Below are 22,540 nucleotides of genomic sequence, written 5' to 3'. Positions count from 1 at the left end.
CAATAATTTTAAAACCTTCCCCCTAAAATGCCCAGGACTGGATGGTCACATAGCCAAATTCTACAAAATGTGCCAAGAAGAACTGATACTCATCCTACTGAAACTCTTCCAAAAAATCAAGCTGATTAAATAAAGATAATGTGCTCTGTGTGTGTATATAAGTGTATACATATGTGTATATATATACACACACATACACATATACATATGTATACACATATATACACCATATGTATGTACATATACACATATATACACACAGCACATTTTATTTATGTATATGTGTGTGTATATAGGTATATATAATAGAATACTATTCAGCCACAGAAAATGAATGAAAACATGTCTTTTACAGCAACATGGATGGAATAGGAGGCCATTATCTTAAGTGAAAAAACTCAGACACAGTGAAATACCACATGTCCACACAAGTGGGAGCTAAATAATGTGTATATGTAGACACAGAGTATAGAATAATAGTCACTGGAGACTCAGAATGGTGATAGCGTGGGAGGGGAGTGAAGTAGTACAATGTACACTGTTCAGCTGTCGATTACATTAAAAGCCCAGACTTCACCACTATGCAGTATATCCATATAACAAAACTGCACTTGTAGCCCTTTAATTTACATAATTAAAAAGTTGGCTGGGCACAGTGGCTCATGCCTGTAATCCAAACACTGTGGGAGGCCAAGGCGGGCAGATCAATTGAGCCCAGGAGTTTGAGACCAGCCTGGGCAACATGGCAAATCACCATCTCTACCAAAAAAATACAAAAATTAGCTGGGCATGGTGCCACATGTCTGTAATCCCAGCTACTGTGGAGGCTCAGGTGAGAGGATCCCTCGAACCCAGGAAGCGGAAGTTGTAGTGAGCTGAGATGGTGCCACGGCACTCCAGCCTAGGTGACATAATGAGACCGTGTCTCAAAAACAACAACAACAACAACCACATTATGCCCACTAAAAGGAAAAAATAATAATTAAAAAAATAAATGAGTTCTTGTGAAACCTGATGGCACCTCCTTGTTCCTTCTGGCATTTGAAGATTGTAGATGAGGATTTTCAGGGAATGGTCAAGATCTCCCAGGATTGTCCAGGAGAGGCTGTAGGCCTCTTCTTATCTTACTTGGCATGCACATAACTGCAGGTAGCAGCTGTAGGAAGTTGTTGGGTAACTAATTTTTGGTTGTGTTCTCTAGGTGACACATTAGGCATTTTTGTCTGCCTTTGAGTCCTCCATTCTCACCACTGGTAGACTGTAAACTCCATAGTGAGAGAGACTGCTTCTAACTTGTCCACATCCGTACCCTAATTTAATGAAAACATGTTGAACAAATAAAGAATAAAGCTAGTGGTGGTCCCAATCATCCACCTGTCCCTCCAACCATCGTCCTTTCCAGATTGCAGCCTTCTATATCAGAAGTGTCAGCCTTTGTTTCCTTGCTCTGGAAAGTGATGATTTAAGTTCCACACCACCAAAGGATTATCAAATACATACAACAAAAATAAACTTGAGTTAAAATTGTGATCTAATATGCAGAGGCATTGAAAAAGCTAAGAAAACAAATTATACCACTTTGGCCACACAGATACAGGAACCATTTGGAAACATCTTAGCAACCTGAAAGGGAGCATCTGATGCCTCGAATTGCCCTGTCCCTCAACTTTAGCTACTATTCTTATTTGCTTCTCTTAAATATATTTAATTTGGGACAAGTTGGGAGCCACCTTCTCTTTTCTGAGGTGATCTTAGAAGAATGATATACTTAAGTTGCAGCTTGTTTATATTGTTTATCTGTATTTAAAGGCTCTAGCCAGGCATTGCATTTTGCTGTTAAGATAAAATCAATAAATAAAAACTTGAAAAAGAACCAGACTAATCCCTGAACATTCCTGAACATATACTCTCTCCCGCTTTCAAAAAGGAACACTGCTTAATGTTTACTTATTGTAGTCTTCTTTCTGAGAATTTGATTTGCTGTGATTACACCTTTATTCAAAAGTACAGAACCTAAAAATGGTAGAAAGAAAGTTTATTTCAAATCAGATGCATTTGCAAGCCAGTGTCATTAAAAAAAATGCTGTTGGTATTAGTAAGTTCTTTTATGAGCTGAGGTCAGAGTCCGTTGGTATTAGTAAGTTCTTTTATGAGCTGAGGTCAGAGTCTATCATAGAGACAGATGTGATTTATTGTAAAAGAGAGCCGACTACTGCTTAGGTATCAGGTGCAACCAATACATAATTACCACGAGGAAGGGCTGGTTGTGACGATGGTATTGGAAGCTGGTGAGTCAGACCCATTACTATTTCCATATAATCTCTAAACCTCCTTGTGAAACTATTTTCTACTCTTCATAACTTTTGGAAGGAGAAAATATGAGGGAACTTGAGCTGCCTCTTTTACCTTCTCTGGCCTCTTTTGTTCCTGGGCAGAGACATTAGCTAGCAGTCAGATATCTGAGAACATGGTAAGAGAAGTAAGAGCAGGAAGCCTCGGCAACTCACTTGATAATTATTATTCATCATTCAGTAGCAGGTGGTAGCATAAATAGAATCATTTGTAAAGTTCAAGTGTTGATGGTGGCAATGGAGAGAGATACTAACGCATTTTAGTTTTCAAGCCACAATGAAGTAACTGGTATCATTCTTGACCTCATTTCATGAATAACTATAAAATTAGATAAAATATATGAGACAAGTGTTTTCAGAAATTGGCTAACAGGCAGTGCGCAGCTGTGACCCTTGAGAGAAGGTAAACCCCTGAGGCAAGCCTCGTATTCACCTTGGCTTTCTGCCTAGGGGTGCATTCACTGGACTGGATAGTAAGGAGGTGGGGCAAAGCATTACATACTTGTTTCAATAAGCTGATAAGGCAGAGTTTGTACTTTGACGCTGCTGAGGGGCTGGAATTAGCAGAGTGGGGTACTGCATAAGCGAGATGCATGAGGTAGGGCATGTGGTGGTAGTGTACATGGAGGTTTCTTTGCAGGTCATTGTCTGAAGGCTTGACTATGCATAAGCAGGGCAAGACACCATGAGGCCTAGCAGAGAGGGTTCACTGTGGGACCAAGAGCCAAACAAAGACACTAGTGGTTGCCCAGAGATGGGAGACGTTGGAATTCTTAGTCTGAGAGGGCAGATTTCCCTGAGCACCTGGGCATTCAGTTGCAACCCCAGAAAGGCCAGGCTCAGGAGTGGGACCCATACGCTACCGTAAGGCTGTGTTCTATGACTAAGGACAAAATTCAAATAGACCAGTTCTAACAATGAAAGGTTCAAGATAATATTTTAGAAATGTAATTTCCTGCCAGAAAAAAACTCAGTACCCTATAAGGAAGACAATATAATGCAGATTTCCTAAGTGTGACATTCTGTGTCTAACATACAGTGAAAGAATTACTGGATATGTGAAAAAGCAGCTCCATTAATCAGAAAAAAGCCATAAATAGAAACAGATGTTGAAATAACTCAAACATGAGAATTAGAACATGAGGAATTTAAAATAGGTAAGTACGTTCAAGGACTTGACATAAAATGAGTGACGTAAAATGAAGAGATGGGAAATCTCAGAGAAATAAATGTAAACTATAAAAAAGAAACAAATCTATATTATAGAACTGTAAATAATAATTTCCAAAATGAAAAGTTTACTGAATGGGCTTTGCAACATATTAGAAACTACAGAAAAGGTCAGTAAACTTTAAGACAGATCAGTACAAATTATTTGATCTGAAGAATGGGGGAGAAATTAGAAAAAATATATAAATCTTCAGTGATCTGTGGGGCAAAAGCAAGAAGTCTGACATTTGAACAATCTGAGTTCCAGAAATGAGGATAGAGAGAATGAGGGAGGAAAAAAATAGTTTAAAAAAAGAACAAATTTTCCCAAATATAGTGAAACAAATCAAACTACAGGTTGAGGATGTTTAGAAACCAATGCAGGATAAAAACAAAGAAAACCAACCTAGAAGTATGACAGCCAAACTGATAAAAATCCAAAAGTAAAGAGAAAAGCTGCTGAGGATGGGAGGAGGGGAGAGACATTACATATAGGAGAACAACAGAAAGAGTTATTTTAGCTCCTAAATAAAAACTATTCAAGCCAGAGGACAATAGGATGACATTTTTAAAATTCTTTTCTTAAATTTAAATTCATTTTACTTTAAATTCTGGGATACATGTGCAGGACGTGCAGCTTTGTTACATAGGTAATCATTTGCCATGGTGGTATGCTGTACCTATCAACCCATTACCTAGGTATTAAAGCCCCACATGCATTAGCTATTTATCATGATGCTCTCCCTCCCACTGTTGCCCCCCATCCCACCCCAGACAGGCCCCTGTATGTGTTGTTTCCCTCCCTGTGTCCATGTGTTCTCATTGTTCAGCTCTCACTTATGAGTGAGAACATGCAGTGTTTGGTTTTCTGTTCCTGTGTTAGCTTGCTGAGGATGATCTCTTCCAGCTCTATCCATGCCCCTGCAAAGGACATGATCTCATTCCTTTTTATGGTTGCATAAACAAAACCTAAGTTTTAGATAAACAAAACCTAAGAAAATGTACTGCTAGTCAACCTGCACTATAAGAAATGCTAAAGCAAATTCTTCAGCCTAAAAGAAAGTGATAGCAAATGGAATCATTAACAGGAAGGAATGAGGAGCATAGAAATGGTAAAAATATGGATTAACATATATATTTTAAAACTCTTTATTTTCGGTTAAACTCTTTTGGGGTAACTTACTATTTAAAGCAAAAATCATGACAATGTATTGAAAGGATTACAATACAAATAGAAGTAAAACGTGACAGCATAATGGACAAGGAAGTAATAAATGTCAAGTTCTTATATTTTACATGAGATGGTATAATATTAATTTTAGGTGTATTTTGACAAGATAAGGATGCATATTATTAGTCCTAGAGCATGCTTGCACACATACACACACACACACACACACGCATGCATGCTACAAAGAGGTATGATTAAAAAACCAATAGTGGCATGAAGATGGAAACTTTAGAAATATGCATTTTAATAGAAAGAAGGCAAGAAAGAAGAGGGAAACAAAAATAGATGGCATAAATATTCAGATGGTAGACTTAAAACTGAATTATATCATTACATTAAATGTAAATGGACTAAATGTCCCAAATGTAAATGGACTAAATGTCATAGATTGTCAACATGGATACAAATAAATAAAACCCAGCAATATGCTAACTACAACATATGCACTTTACGATAACACAAAGAATTAAAAGTGAAAGGAATACAAATATATGTTATGGAAATAATTTTTAGAAAGCCAATGTGGCTACACTGATTAGACAAAGTCGACTTTAAGACAAGAAAGTTTACCAAAGATAAAGAGGGACATGCCATAATGATAAAGGGGTCAATTAAGAACACATAATAGTTCTAATTTTTTTTCAAGACAGAGTTTTGCTCTTGTTGCCCAGGATAAGTTGCCCAGGATAAATCTTGGCTCACTGCAATCTCCTCCTCCTGGTATCAAGTGATTCTGTTGCCTCAGCCTTCCAAGTAGCTGGGATTACAGGTGCCTGCCACCACATCCGGCTAGTTTTTGTATTTTTTATTTATTTATTTTATTATTTATTTATTTATTATTATTTTTTAGCACAGATAGGGTTTCACCATGTTGGCCAGGCTGGTCATGAACTCCTGACCTCAGGTGATCCACTTGCCTCAGCCTCCCCAAATGCTGGGATTACAGCATGAGCCACTGTGCCCAGCCAAAAATTCTAGCTGTTTACTCAACTAAAACCTTAAGAACTTTTAGATATAGGAATCAAGAGCAGGATTGTTTTTTTCCAATATTATATTATGAAAAAAGTAAACATATATGAAAGCTGAAGTAATTTTATAGTGAACACCCTGTGTAGCCACCCCTCAGTGTCTAACATTAACATTCTGTTGTGCTTATTATACTACATTTGTACCTATCTGTTCCCCCTTCTTTCTACTTATCAGTTCATCAGCTGCAGTGATTTTGAAACTCTGCAAAGTTCCAGGAATTTTGTGTGTGTGTGTGTGTGTGTGTGTGTATTTTGAAAGTGGGGTAGTGCTTTGAGAACACTAGTAGTCCTCATTTGACCAAATAATTTATACTTTTATCTATTATTCTATATTATATATTGGACTTCTGTTTAGGTTACCTGAGGATGTGGTTTTGTGAGTAAAGAAAAATTTTGAAAGCTTTTATCAAGGGCATTCTGAGGGTAATCCACTGTCCCAATCTAGTTAAGCATAATCTAGAAACCTGACCACGTGTTCCTTGAAGACAGAGTGAGTGTACCAAATTTGGCAGCTTTTGTGAGAACAGGGGCCATCCTTAATTTTTAATTCCCTTCAGGTTCATGTCTACAGTGAAAAGTCAGTACATCTTGCTGGATGAATGAAGGTGGGCAACGTATTTATTCTAAATATAATATTGTATTTTGTGGGCACACCTGTGAGAATATGGCACAGGTTGGACAGTTCTACCTGGCTGTCAGCTATGTTAATTACCAACTAATTATGAGGTTGTTTTATTTTCAGAACCCTGTAAGTCCATTTATTAATTAGAGTAAGACTATAAATTCCCTCTGTTTAATCCAAATTTCACTATCTGACATCCCCCAAATCAGAAATGTTAACACTGGAACATTGCTTGCTTTCAAATTAAATAGGTAAGGTTTGAAGAGAACTTTGGAGTTTAAGAGGTTACATCTAATGTGTTCTAAATACTAGGACTTGTTTTTCTTCTGAGTATACCCCTACAAAGTGCAAATCCTTTGACAGCTCATTTTATGTTTTCTGAAGTTTTATTTCTCCTGGTCACATTCTCCAGCAAGGCCCTGTATATTCAGTGTAACCAGTAATAGAAAATCCTCTACACCGAATGTACTCAGAAAACTTGAGGAGCTTAAGCACTTGACTTCTCTTTGGAAACACAGTGGATATTTGTGTCACTACTGTACATAAAAGAGGAGACACTGAGAAATAAAGAAGGTTATCCCAAGTCCCCAGTAAAACAGGATGAGGTTTTTAGGTTTTGAGGAAAGTGCCTCATTCACCCCATTCCTGCCTCAGAATACTGAAAGGCTGGATTTTCAGCCTTTCTAGGCTGAATTTTCTACTGTAGGAAACCCTATTTTTTACTTATCAAGAATGCATTAGAGTTGGAAGAATTACAGTCTTCCTCACACCATATACTAATATTAATTCCATCTGGATTAAAGCAATAAATAAATGTATAAAATCAATCATTAGAAACCCAGAATAGAAATGAGTGTTTATCCCTACTAGTGGGAGAGAGGACTTTATAAACTTGAAGACAAAGAGAAAGATCATTTTTGAAAAGAGCAATAGATTTGACTCCATTAAAAATTAAAACTTCTGTTTGCCTAAAAGCAAACCCACACAGTGATAAGTATGTGCCACAAATATGAGGGACAAGTGACTAGGAATCTTAAAAGACCAAGCCAATTGATAACAATGCATGATTACAATAGTTAAATGGGAGGTCAGGCATCCATCCTTTTCCTGCCTAGAGCTGTCATTTTCAATTCTTTCTTGCTCAGTGGGAGAACTCAGTTGACCAAGGTCTCTTCCTGCTTGCTTTTCTGTCATTCCTACTTCTTAGCCCCAGCGGGGGCCTGGTCTTACATTCCATTGCATTCCCTGCCTGAGGCCTTCTAGCTCTCACATGCAATCTTCAGTGCTGTTTTCGTGAGGTCTGTTTGGGGTTTTCCAGCAATGTTGTTCTGTGCCATTTGTTATTAGGTATGGGTGTTTTATACTCATCTTTCGTTGGACAAATGATGGTTTTATTTTTAGAAAAAAAAATTCATCATGTTCCCCTACTTCCTATCTTCTCTGAAAAATTGGATGCTCGAAACATACATGTATGTGTACGTTAGTGTGTATATATGTGTGTGTTTGTGTGTTCAAGGTTTAAGCTAGAAGCAGATAATGACTTTAGGAAGTAATGGTGGGGAAATCTGTCACAGCATTATCACATGTTCTGATCTGCTGGAAGCAGAAAAATGATTGAAAAATTGTTGTGATGACCAGAGGGAAGTGATGACCAAGTGAACATATGTTCTGAACCAAGTTTCTGTAAATCACATTAACGAAGTTTCTCCCTGTTACTCCTGTGTCCATTTGCAAGGATGAACACTTATAAGTCATGTTTACATTCTGCCAACAACCAGTCTTTTAACAGATAGGTCTTGTTCCATTGTAAGCCCCAGAAAAAAAATATGCATGAACATTCATTCATTTATAAGTGACTTTAAGGAAGAATCTGCTTTGTTCAAGGCACTGTAAAATATACAAAGATAAATAACCAAGATGTTTCAAATCTGTGGATTTACACAAATAATTATAATAAGATCTAAAAGGGTTAATTGCCAAAAAATGAATGGAAATATGCAATTAAAATATAATAAACAGATTTCTGGTCCAGAAAATATGATGTAGACCCATTTTCCCCTGCTCTTCCCTGCTAAGAACAACTACCAACTCTGGTAATGGTACAAGAGACAACCAAATGAGAACTCTGAAAGACAGTAAGAATGAGCTGGTTTGCTCACGCCTATAATCCCAGCACTTTGGGAGGCCGAGGTGGGCGGATCACGAGGTCAGGAGATCGAGACCATCCTGGCTAACACGGTGAAACCCCGTCTCTACTAAAAATACAAAAACAAAATCAGCCAGCTTGGTCGCAGGCACCTGTAGTCCCAGCTACTCAGGAGGCTGAGGCAGGAGAATGGCGTGAACCCGGGAGGTGGAGCTTGCAGTGAGCCGAGATCACACCACTGCACTCCAGCCTGGGCGACAGAGGGAGACCCTGTCTCAAACAAGCAAACAAACATGAGTATTTGAAGAAATAATGGTTGAAAACTTAACTAATTTGGTGAAAGACAGAAACTTACAGCTTCAAGAAGCTGAATGAACCCCACATATAATCCCAATGAAATCTATGCTATGATACATCATGATTAATCTTTTAAAAATAAAATATACCGAAAAAATCTCGAAAGCAGTAAGAGAAATGACATGTTACCTATGGAGGAATACCAATTCAAATGTCAGCAGATTTCTCATAAAATGGAGACCAGAAGGAAATGCCACAATATTTTTCAACTACTGAAAGAATTATCAACTGTAAATTCTATGTCTGGAAAAACTCTACTTCTGGAATGAACAGGAAATAAAAACATTCTCAGATGAAGGAAAAGTAAATGAGTTTGTTGCTAGCAGACCTACCCTTAAAGATTGGCTAAAGAAAGTTCTTTAAACAGAAAGGAAACCATAAAAGATGAAATCTTAGAGGATTAGGAAGAGAGAAAAAACATTGAAAAGACATTTGTGGGTACATGCAATAAACTATTCTCTTGGAGTTTTATAAATCATGTTTGATGATTAAAACAAAAATTATAATACCATCTGATACTCAATTCAATGTTATTGAAATATGGGAAGGACAAGAGATGTAAATGGGAGTGAAGTTTCAAACTAGTTAAATATTGATAACGTAGCCTGTAATAAGTCACATATTAGGTTTTAGTATTCAGGGAAACCACAATGAAAACTATACAAAGAAGTACTTCCCAAAACACTGTATATCAAAATGAAATCCTAAAACATGTTTAGGTTACCCATGGGAAGGCAAGAAAGGAGAAACAGAGGAATGAGAACCAGAGGAATCAAATAGAAAACAAGTAATAAAATGGTATAGTGAAATGCTAACTTATCAATAGTTACCTAGAATGTAAATCATCTAAATACAATCAAAAGACAGAGAAAAACACAGTGAATAATAGAACATAATCTAATTATATGCTGCCTACAAGAAACTCACTTCAAATTCTATGGTTAGTTAAGTTGAAAGTGAAAGGGTAGAAAAACATATATCATACAAACATTAATTTTTTTAAAAAATGGGAGTGCTTATACTAGTATCTGATAAAAGTAGACTTTGGAACAAAGAAAATATCTGGAAACAAGGAGGAACATTATATAATGGTAAAAGAATGGATCTACCTGGAAGACAAAATGATCTTATGTACACACCAAAAAACAGAGCCTCAAAATACACAAAGCAAAAACTGATAGAACTGAAAGAGAAACAAATAAATCATCAATTATGTTTGAGGACTTCAATGTCCTCTCTCAACAGCAAATAGAACTACTGTACAGAAAATCATCAAGAATATAGAAGATTGAGCCATCACAATCAGTAAATAGAATCTACTTGAATTATATAGAACACTCCATCCAGCAATAGCAGAATATACTTTTTATTTCAAGCAACCAAAGAACATTCACCAAAATAGACCATATCATATAGGCCATAAAAATTCTTAGCAAATTTTTACAGAATGTGTTCTCAATAACAAAAATACAGCAGAAATATCTCTAAAACGTGAAAATTTATAACACACTTCTAAGTCATCAACAGGTCAAAGTGTAAATCTTTAAAGGCCTCACATCAATAACTTAAGTTCCTACTCTGAGAAGCTAGAAAAAGAAGAATAAAATAAACCAAAAGCAAGTAGACAGAGGAAATAATAAGGATAAAAGAATAAATCAATGAAATTAAAAATAAGAAAAAGGTAAAGTCAATGAGACAAAAAGCAGGTTCTTCTAAAAAATTAATATAATTGATAAACTACTAGCAAAATTGACAATAACAAAATTACCAATACCAGGAAAGAAATAGGAAATATAAATACAGATCCCGTTGTCACTAAAACATAATAAAAATACTATGAACAACTTTACACTCATATATTCAACCAACATAGAAGAAATAGACCAATTTCTAAAAAAAACATAAACTAGCTAAACTCAGCCAGCATGAAATGAACAGCCCTATCCTAGTCCTATAGCTATTTAAAAAATTGAATTAATAATTTAAAATATCCCAAAAAAGTAATCTCTAGGACTACATTATTTCACTGGAGAATTATACCAAATGTTTAAAAAAGAGTTAATGCCAAATTTACATTATCTCTTCTAGAAAATAGAAGAGGTGGGAACACTTTTCAACTCAGTTTATGAGGTCATGATTACCCTGATACCAAAACCAGGCAAAGACTGCACACAAGAAGAAGGAGGAAGAGGAAGAAGCGGGAGGGAGGAAAGAAGAAGACTATAATTCAATGTCTTTTGTAAATTTGGACTCAGAAATTCTTAACAAAACAATAGCAAAGAATAAAAAGAATTTTGTAATATGATCAGGTAGGGCTTATTATATTCCAGGTATGTAAGGTTGGTTCAACAATTTAAAATTAATTAGCATAATATACCATAGAAACAAGCTACAGAAGAAAATTCATTGAGAAAACACTGGAAGAAATTAAAAATAAAATAAAGCAAATAATATCATCATATAAAAAGGCATCTGACAAAATCCAACATCCATTTATAATAAAAATTATCAGCAATTTAGAAATAGTGATGAATTATCTCAACTTGTTAAAGAGCATCCTTGAAATTAGAAACAAGGCCAGGAAGTTCACTGTCACAACTTTTATTCAACTAGTACTGGAAAGTCTAGCCAAAACAATAAGGCAAGAAAAGAAAATAGAAGGCATGAAGTTTGGAAATAAATGAAATAGATCTCTATTTGTAGATGGTATGATTATTTACCTGTATAATCCCTAGAAATCTACAACAACAAAACTCCTAGAACAAGTGAGTTCAGCAAGGGTGCAGGATACATACAATAATTAATCTTATTTTTACATGCTAACAAAGAATGTGCAGGTGCCAAAATCAAAAACACTGTATCAATTACAATAGTTCCAAAGAAAATAAAAGATTTAGGTATATACACTTAATAAAACAGGCACAGAGGCCGGGTGCAGTGGCTCACACCTGTAATCCCTGCACTTTGAGAGGCTGAGGCGGGTGGATCACCTGAGGTCAGGAGTTTGAGACCAGCCTGACCAACATGATGAAACCCCCTCTCTTCTAAAAATACAAAAAATTAGCTGGGCATGGTGGTGCGTGCTTGTAATCCCAGCTACTCAGGAGGCTGAGGCAGGAGAATCACTTGAACCCAGGAGGTGGAGGTTGCAGTGAGCCAAGATTACACCACTGCACTCCAGCCTGGGCAGCAAGAGTGAAACTCCGTCTCAGAAATAAATAAATAAATGAATGAATAAATAAATAAAACAGGTACAGAGTTTATATGGTGAAATTACAAAATGCTGCTGAAAGAAATTAAAAACTTAAGTGCGTAGAGACTTAGAAGCCTCAACATAGTAAAGACGTCAGTTCTGCCCAAATTGATCTTTGAGTAATTAAATTTCTAACAAAATTCTAGCAAGCTTATTTGATCTAAATTTATATGGAAATGCACAGGACCTACAATAGCTAAAACAATGTTGACATAAAATAAAGTGGGAAGAATCACTCCACCCAATATTAAGGCTATATATAGCTACATATATATGTGTATATATATCACTCCACCCAATATTAAGGTTATATAACTGTAGTAATCAAGCCAACATGGTTTTGGCAGAATGAAATATACAAAATGAAACAGAACAGAGGACCCAGAAATAGACATCCGTAAATATGCTCAAATGATTTTTGACAAAGATACAAAAGCAATTTATTGTCCAGCCTTACAACAAATGGTGCTAGAGCATTAGACATCCATTGGAAAAAACAAATGAACATTGATCTAAATCTCATACCTTTATGCAAAAATTAATTCAAAGTGGATCATAGAATTAAATGTAAAATAATAAAAATTAAAAAAAAATAAACATAGGAGAAAATCTCTGGATGTAAGGCAAGGCAAAATGTTCTTAAATAAAATAGTTAGAAATATACCTAACCAAGGAGGTGAAAGACCTCTACAAGGAAAACTACAAAACACTACTGAAAGAAATCATAGATGACACAAACAAATGGAAACACATCCCATGTTCAAGGATGGATAGAATCAATATTGTGAAAATGCCCATATTGCCTAAAGAAATCTACAAATTCAAGGCAATTTTCATCAAAATACCACCATCATTCTTCATAGAACTAGAAAAAAAATCCAAAAATTCATATGGAACCAAAAAAGAGCCTACAAAGCTGAAGCAAGACTAAGCAAAAAGAACAAATCTGGAGGCATCTCATTACCCTACTTCAAACTATACTATAAGGCCGTAGTCACCAAAACAGCATGGTACTAGCATAAAAATAGACACAGAGACAAATGGAACAGAATAGAGACCCAGAAATGAAGCCAAATGCTTACAGCCAACTGATCATCAACAAAGCAAACAAAAACATAATGTGGGGAATGGACACCCTATTCCACAAATGGTGCTGGGATAACTGGCAAGCCACATGCAGAAGAATGAAACTGGATCCTCATCTCTCACTTTATACAAAAATCAACTCAAGATGGATCAAAGACTTAAATCTAAGACCTGAAACCATAAAAATTCTACAAGATAACATTGGAAAAACTCTTCTAGATATTGGCTTAGGCAAAGACTTCATGACTAACAACCAAAAAGCAAAAACAAAGATAAATAGATGGGACTTAATTAAACTAAAAAGCTTCAGCACAGCAAAAGAAACAATTAGTAAACAGACAACCCAAAGATGGGAGAAAATCTTCATCACTTATACATCCTGACAGAGGACCAATATCCAGAATCTATAAGGAACTCAAACAAATTAGCAAGAAAAAAACAATCCCATCAAAAAGTGGGCTAAAGACATGAATAGACAATTGTCAAAAGAAGATATACAAATAGCCAACAAACATATGAAAAAATGCTCAACATCACTAATTATTAGGGACATGCAAGTCAAAACCACAATGTAATACTACCTTACTGCTGCAAGAATGGCCATAATAAAAAAAATCAAAAAATAGTAGATGTTGGTGGGGATGTGGTGAAAAGGAACACTTTTACACTGCTGATGGGAATGTAAACTAGTACAGTCGCTGTGGAAAACAGTATGGAGATTTCTTAAAGAACTAAAAGTAGAACTACCATTTGATCCAGCAATCCCACTACTGGGTATCTACCCAGAGGAAAATAAAATTATTATACAAAAAAGATTCTTGCATACGCATATTTGTAGTAGCACAATTTCCTGTTGCAAAACTATGGAACCATCCCAAATGCCTATCAATTAATGAATGGATAAAGAAATTGTGGTACATATATACCATGGAATACTATTCAGCCATAAAAAAGGAACAAAATAATGATATTCATAGCGACCTGGGTAGAACTGGAGATCATTATTCTAAGTAGAGTAACTCAGGAATGGAAAAGCAAATATTCTATGTTCTCACTCATAAGTGGGAGCTAAGCTATGAGGATGCAAAGGCACAAGAATGATACAATGGACTTTGGAGACTTGGGTGAGGAGGAGGGCAGTGACGGATAAAAGATGACAAACTGGATACAGTGTATACTGTTCGGGTGATGGGTGCACCAGAATCTCAGAAACCACAGCTAAAGAGCCTATTCATGTAACCATACACCACCTATTTTCCCAAAACCTATAGAAATAAAAAATTAAAATTAAAAAAACCAAAGTGTCCTTAGATTGAACACCAAAGGCATAATCCACAAAAGGAAAATTGCTAGATCGAACTTCATCAACATTAAAACTTTTGCTTTGTGAAAGCCCAACTACAAAGAATGAAAAGTCAAGTTACAGGCTAGTTGGAAATCTCTGCAAACCACATATTACACAAAGAACTAGTATCTACAATACATAAAGAACTCTGAAAATTCAAGAGTAAAAAAAAACCCAAACAGTCCAATTAGAATATGGGCAAAAGACATGAAGAGACATTTCACCAAAGAGAATGGCAGATGGCAAATGAGCACGCTAAAAGATATTCCACACCATTAGCCATCAGAGAAATGCAAATAGAAACCACAATGAGATATCATTACACATCTATTAAAATGGCTAAAATAAAAAAATTGATAAGGAGGGGATTCTGGGAAGATCAAAAACTAGAAAGCACCAGGAATCTATCTCCTCACCTAGAGAACAACTGCATGGCATAATCTGTCTGATGTAGCTATTTTAGAATTCTAGAGTCTATTGAAGGCTTTTAATTTCCAAGAGAAGGCTTGGACAGTAAATTGCTCTTAACTGTGGTCGATTTTAGCTCTTAGAATAGTATCAGTTACTCATACCCCACTCACAACCAATGGCAGGCCGCCTTACATGGATTCCAGGAGCAGCCTGCACACAGTTTATGGGAGACAGGGCGTGCAAAAAGGCTACTGTCATTCAAAAATCAGGAATCTGTTCTCTGATAATTGTTGCTTCTGAATTACAAAGGTGCAGATAGAGACAGTGGCCATTGTTGTTGCATTTCCTTCCGTTGTTGCAAGTCCTTTCTCCAGCTGAAGTGACTTCCAGGGGATTTAAAGGGCTAGCACTCTTTTCCTTTTGTTTTCATTTTTTTTTCTTTTCGCTTTTTTTTCTGGAGCCAGACATTAAAGACTAGTACATTTTAAAGCAGCCACATATACATGGGAAATGAGAAAGTCACTGCTCATACCTAGAGAAAGATGCAGGCTCACAAAAGATGTGAGAAGGACTTAAGTTTACATCTCAGGTTTATCCTCAGCACAGAGACAACATATAACAATTAAAAAAGAAAAAGCAAATCCTGGGTAAGGGGAATAAGTATCTGATTTTCACAGTTATCACATTATTATATTTAAATGTCCAGTTTTCAACAATAACAACAACAAAATCACAGCACATAAAAAGAAACAGGCAAGTATGGTGCATTCACAGGAAAGAAAATGAACCAACAAGGTCTGTCCCTGAAGAAGTTATAATTGTGGATCTATTAGACAAAATGTCTAAAGCAAGCATCTTAAAGATGCTCAAAAAACTAAAAGATATGGAAAAAGTAAAAAACAAATGATGTGTGAACTAAATAGCAATGAAAATACAGAGATTTAGAAAAAGTAAAAAGAAAACAAGAGAAATTTTTCAGTTGAAAAGTATAATAACTGAAATGAAAAATTCACTGGAGATATTCAAAGGCATATTTGAACAGGTAGAAGAAAGAATCAGTGAACTTGAAGATAGGACAAGGAAATTATGAGTCTTAGGAACAGAAAGAAAAAATATTGAAGAAAAAGGAAAAGAGCTGCTGGACACCATCAAGCAGACCAACATACCCATTGTGGGAGTTCAGAAGCTTAAGAAGAGAGAGAAAGTATAGAGAGATTATTTGAAGACATAATGGTCAAAAGCTTCCCAAATCTGATGCAAGACATAAACATAAAAATCCAAGAAGCTCAATGAATTCCAAATAGGATGAACTCAAAGAGATCCACCCCAAAACACAAGACACATTCTACTCGAACTGCTGAAAAACAAAGAGAGAATCTTGAAAACAACACGAAAGAAGCAACTCATTACATAGAAGGGATCCTCAAAATGATTATCAGAATTATTGTCAGAAATGTAGGAGTCCAGAATGCAATAGGCTGACATATTCAAAGGGCTACAGAAAAAAACAAAAACACACCTGTCAACCAAGAATCCTACATTCAGCAAATTGTCCTTCAAAAGTGAGTAAGAAATTAAGGCATTCTCATATTAAAAAAAAAAAAACAAAGCTGAGGAAGTTTATTACCACTACACATGCTCTGTAAGAAATGCTAAAATGAGTTCTACAGGTTAAAATGAAAGGACAGTAATAGTAACTTGAATCTTAGCTAAGAAATAAAGTTCTCAGTAAAGGTAAAAACATGGGCAATTATAAAAGCTAGTATTATTGTAATAATGTTTTGTTAACTCCATTTTTTTCTACATGATATGAGACTAATTTTTTTAAATTATTAGCCTACAAGCTAGTATTATTGTAACTTTGGTTTGTAACTCCACATTTCGTTTTCTACATAATTTAAGAAGCTAATAAATCTTTTAAAATATTAGTTTATATTCTGGAGCATATTGCACGAAGGTATAATTTTTTGTCAACAATACTTTAAAGAAGGGGGTACACAGAAGTAGAGGAGCAACGTTTTTGTATGTTATTAAAGTTAAGATGGTATAATTCCAAATTAGAATCGATAACTTTAGGGTATTAAATATAATCCCCATGGTAACTATAAAGAAAATAGATACAGAGTATACACAAAGGGAAATGAGAAAGGAGTTTAAATGTTTCACTACAAAAAATAAACTAACCACAAAAGAAGACAGTAATTCAGGAAATGAGTGACAGAAAAAAAAAACTGTAAGGTATATAGAAAATCAATAGCAAAATGGGACAGAAGGAAGTCCCTCCTTATCAGTCAGCCTTAAAAAGTGAATTCTGACATATGCTACAACATGATTGAAACTTGAGAACATTATGCTAAGTGAAATAAGACAGTCACACAAAGACAAATCCTGTATGATTTCATCTATTTGTGGTGCCTTGAGTATTCAAAATCGTAGAGACAGAAAGTAGAATGGTGGCTAGGGGCTAAGGAGAAGTAGGAATTAAGAGTTGTTAAATGGTGTAGAGTTTCAGTTTTGCAAGATGAAGAGTTCTGGAGATGGATAGGTGGTGATGGTTGTAAACAATATGAATGTACTTAATACCACTGAAATATACACTTAAAATGGTTAAGATGCTAAATTTTATGTTATGTATATTTTACCACAAAAAAATTAGAAAAAAATAACAATAATGCCATATGCTGGCAAGGATGCAGAAAAATTGGATCAGGAAAATTGGATACATTGTTGTAAAATGTACCTAAAGGCAGGCCATGTGATTAGAACCACTTAAGGGATGGTGGTGGATATGGAATCTGATCAGATATTGAGGGTAATCAGATATTGAAGATGAAGCATTCTGGATAAACCAGTCTAAGAGGATTCTTGTTAAAATTGGGCAATACAGAGAAAGACACAGAAATCCAAAGTTAAGGCCTGATTAGGGAGAGAATCAGAGGAGCCTGATTAAAGTTTGGTCAAGGAGAGACTCTTGGTCAATAGCAGTAATTTCACTGTACACAGATGGTACTTAATACATATTTATTGAATGGATAAGTGACTTACCATCATTTCACCACTAGATGATTCCTTTAGTCATTGACTATCTGCCAGACACCTGGGTTTGCAAAATGAGAAAATGAAGGACCCAGGACAACGAGCTCATTTTGCCTTAGTGCAGCATTGACATCCTCCCAACTGAGGTCAGTGTTTCCCAAGGGGGATCTATTGGCATTCTGGGCAGGAAAATTCTTTGCTATGTGGTAATAACACACTACAGAACTTTTAGCAACATTTTGAGAACTCTCTAAATGTCAATTTTGCCCTCCAATTGCTGAGACATCAAAGAAATGTCCTCACCCCCTCCATTTCCTAGTGCCTCCTAGGGACACTGGTTGAGAACCAGCGCTTTGTCTCTTTCTAATTATTATAGCTCCAAGAGAGCTTGGGGATAAACATAATTCATGAGCTACATTTCATATCCTCCTGTGGCACGGTTGCATGTATGTTATAAAAAGAAATAGGACTTCCTTGCCTTCTGAGTGGCTCTAAGTTTGAGTTTGAATTTGTTTAAAGTATTCGTTTGGCTTTTATTTCTCCTGGTATTTTTTTTTTTTTTTTGAACATAAAAAAATTCCCTTTCAGAAAAATGCTGCTGAGCACACACCATATAGCACTCTGCAAACCAACCTCTTTCTATCTCAATAGAAGAAAACCATTTGAAAGGGAAAAGTATTACTGGATTATTTTTGTCAATGTGCAAAATCTCTTGAAAGGACAATTTTCTCTTGTTGACTAGAAGAAAAACAGCAGTGTTAATTAAGTTGCCTTGTTAAATCTGAAAGAATGTTCATAGTTAATGCTGGAAACCCTTCTAATTGCCTTTGTGGAAAGGCATCAAAGGGATCCACAAGCATCTCCGTTAGAGGAGTGCTGAGGCTTGAGCTTGGGCCAATGGGACCTTTGGGAAAAACTCCCGGAGAGAAGGAGGGTGGAGAAAGCCAGAATTATCATTTCACATATTGAGCGCTTGACAAGTTTGCTTCCTTTTCCTCCATTCCCTTTGGAGAGAGGGGAAGGATGTGAGATTGAATGGAAAGTCTGTAGAGGTGCCCCAATTCATTTGGGTGCAGACATCTTCACACTTGCTATCTTGGCCCATAGTAGCAGGTAAGCCTTCTAGCTGTGGGAACAGGAAGAACAAATCTTGTCCCCAGTAATAGAGTTCTTTCAAAAGACCCCAGGCAAAGTGTGCAGCTTGTATAGAAAACAACAAACACAAAATGATGATTTGCATTAAAAAATGAAAACACGGGTTGCTTTCTCATAAATCTAGTTCTGGGATAGGAATTTGGGGGGAACAGAGAGCCCCAGAAGTGTAGAAGAATGACATTTGAGGTAAAAACAGGAGTTCAGAGGTCCTGCTTTTGTACCCTGCTTGAGTTTCAGATGAGATAAAACTAGCAACTCTGCTAAGTTGCAGTGCAAAGGCTTACATGGCTTCTTGAGAAAAGCAATTTATTTTAGATTATAGCACAGCAGCTATCGTTTAAACTGCTAGGGATTGTAATTGAACTCAGAACCAACCTTTTCTGTGAACACAGTGTGCAGTAATAAGTTTACCCAGGCTGTTCTAAATAACATGGACACCAGGCTTTCAGGACAGAAAGACATAGTAGCCAAAACATGGCGTCACTAGTGTCTTGCCAACCTTCCAACAACTAACCCCTTCAAAAATACATTCTGGGAAATGTACCTAGCTGTGCATCGAAATATACACTTGCTGTCTGCTTTCTGTGATATTAATATGAATTGGCTAGGAGACAGCAATCTTGGGGATATGAAAGAATATGCAATTAGCACTAGGGAACTTTTTGTTCAATTCCCATCTTTATCTAGGGTCATGACAAAGCTTAGGGTGGGGAGTTCGAGGAGAATACAGAATAAATAAAACAGTTCCTCTTGATACTGGATAATCTTTGATTTGATAATGAAGGTGATGTGCTTACCCTCCAAACCCCCAAATGTCATCCTGTCATTAAGCCCTAATGAAAGCTTAATTGTTCTGTCGAGATAAAATGATGTGTCTCATTTCCGTACACTGCATTTGCTCTCTCCTTGTTATAAATAAATCCAGTTATACTTTATTCACTATTCCTCCAGAGTTGTCCAGCGGCTTAGGAGACAGTATTTCATACAGGCTCCATTATGTATTGTTGTTTTTAGTAAAACAGCTTATAACAATATACTTGCTCTTTTTATAATCATATTTTGGAGTTGTTTTTTATGAAAGTAAAAATCAGCATGTACTTAAAAATCAAATGGTTTTGAAACACCTACAGTGGAAAGTAACAGTTTCCAATCCCACCCTTCCCACCTCCACCTGAGCTCCCTAAATGCAATCACTTTTCAATATTCCTGGTTTTACTTCCATATTGCTAGTTAACACTTATTTATTTTTTATGTTATCAACTGATTTTCTTCCAAAGACAGGAAGTATTTGGCTTACACTAACTTACACTAACCTTTTCACATGCTCCCACCATAACATGACATCATTCTCAACTTCTATTGGGCTTGCCACTTCTAAATTGTATTTATACCTCCCCTGATTGGTCCATCAATCTAGTCTGTGTCTCTTGCCTCCACATATCACAGGATGAGATATGGGCACTCAATACCCTTTTCTTCACTGGTCTTTCCCTTCCACTTTCCATTCTCAGTCAGCTATATACCATTATTTTTGCATTGTCAAATTTAATTTACATTTGCTCTGTCACCAGAGTGGTCTTTCTTTGTGATTTTTCCAAAGTTGGAAATAATGAAAATATTTGCACAATTAAGATTTTGCTAAATTATTTCATGCAGCCCCACATGGTCTCTGTCACAATCCCTGTGATACTCAAAGATTATGTCTAGAATCAGGTTCAAATGGATTCTCTTCCTTTAAATCATTTTATCAAAATCATTCCGCCTTTTAGTTTCTGTAATATATATTTCAAGTTTTTCTAATAAAGTTATTTTTGTTTGTTTTTGCTGGAATTTCTGATGTCCTGTTGCCTTTTCTGATATATACCTCAATAATACCTTCAAGTTTTTTCAAGCTCATATTTATACTCTTTGTTATATTAGTCCTGTCTCTTATAGACCTCCATTTTGCTCCCATTTGGACAGGTTGCTCTGTAGACATGCTGTGTAGAATCATACTGAGATGTGCCCATTGCTCTCCAGGGTTGGAGTCACTGTTTGCTGGTTCGAATGAGTTTTCTTTCTTTTCTAATTTGCCTTCTAATTTTGCTATTAGCTTCCTAAGAAAGGGTGTGTATTAGACCATTTTTGCTTTGCTATAAAGAAATACCTGAGACTGGGTAATTTATAAAGAAAAGAGGTTTAATTGGCTCACGGTTCTGCAGGCTGTACAGGAAGCATGGTGCTGGATCGGCTTCTGGGGAGGCCTCAGGAAGCTTACAATTATGGCAGAAGGTGAAGGGGAAGTAGGCACATAATGTGGCAAAGACAGGAGAGAGAGAGTAGGAAAGCGAGGTGCTACGCAATTTTAAACCACCAGATCTCACATAAACTCAGAGCAATAGGTCACTTGTCACCAAGGAAATAGCCCAAGCCATTCATGAGGGATCTGTCCCATGATCCAAACACCTCCCATCAGGCCCTCCTTCCGGCATGGGGATTACGTTTTGACGAGATTTGGGCGGAACAAATATCCAAACCATATCAGGGTGAATGGGAGGTAAACTTTCTGCATCCCTTCAGATTTAGAATTTTTTATTTTGCCCTCAAAACACAATTGATAGTTTGGGTATAGACCTCTTTGTTGAAAATCCTTTTCCCTGTCTTTTAGTGTGCAATCCTGCTGCTGCTAAGTCTGACGCTACTCTGATTCTTACTTATTTTGTAGGCTACCTTCTTTTATTTCACTTTTCAGGAAGTTGTTAGGAATTTCATTTTTCTATCACTTTACAGTTAATTCTTCTTGGTATCAAGTAGATTCCTATACTTTGAACATTCATCTTTCCCTTTAACTCTGGGGAATTTTCTAATGTAATCTCTTTGATAATTCCCTCCACTCCAGTTTCTTTTTTTCTTGTTGTGAAAATTCCATTAGTCATCCTTAGACCTCCTGAATTGTTCATCTATATATTTTATTTTTTTCTCACTTATTTCTGTACTTGGTCTATAGTCTAGGAGATTTTTTCCAACTTTGCCTCCAAACTTTCTATTGAATTTTTTATTTATGCATTTATATAATTCCAAAGAGCTCTTTCTTATCTGATTATGCCTTTTTAATAGAACCCTGTTTTTGTTTTGCAGTTACCAAATCTCCTCAGATCTTTCTTGATGATATTAACTATATTTTATTTTTAAAGTTTGTGTCTTTCCCCTAAACTGTTTTCTCCAGTGTCATGTTTTCTGTTGTTTTACTTTCTCATTTTCTTTTCTGTGGTAGACTTTCTTGTCATATTAAATTTCTGGTGATCTGTGGTGTGTGTGTGAAAGAATGAGG

At 36.0% G+C, this 22,540-nt stretch overlaps 1 protein-coding gene across 20 annotated transcripts in view; it reads left to right on the top strand.

Annotated features, from left to right (window-relative positions):
• The window catches only part of FHIT (fragile histidine triad diadenosine triphosphatase), a 1,490,910-nt gene that overhangs the window by 544,204 nt on the left and 924,166 nt on the right, over window positions 1-22,540 (top strand). Inside the window, exon 1 of one of the 20 annotated variants that reach the window (XM_077990312.1) lies at window positions 2,179-2,288. Coding sequence (XP_077846438.1) covers window positions 2,273-2,288 — 16 coding nt within the window. The 5' untranslated portion in view covers window positions 2,179-2,272. 20 annotated transcript variants of the gene reach the window in all.

The sequence above is a fragment of the Macaca mulatta genome, chromosome 2 (assembly GCF_049350105.2).
Source record: "Macaca mulatta isolate MMU2019108-1 chromosome 2, T2T-MMU8v2.0, whole genome shotgun sequence".
Classification (NCBI taxonomy): domain Eukaryota; kingdom Metazoa; phylum Chordata; class Mammalia; order Primates; family Cercopithecidae; genus Macaca; species Macaca mulatta.
This window is presented reverse-complemented; position numbering and strand designations above follow the sequence as displayed.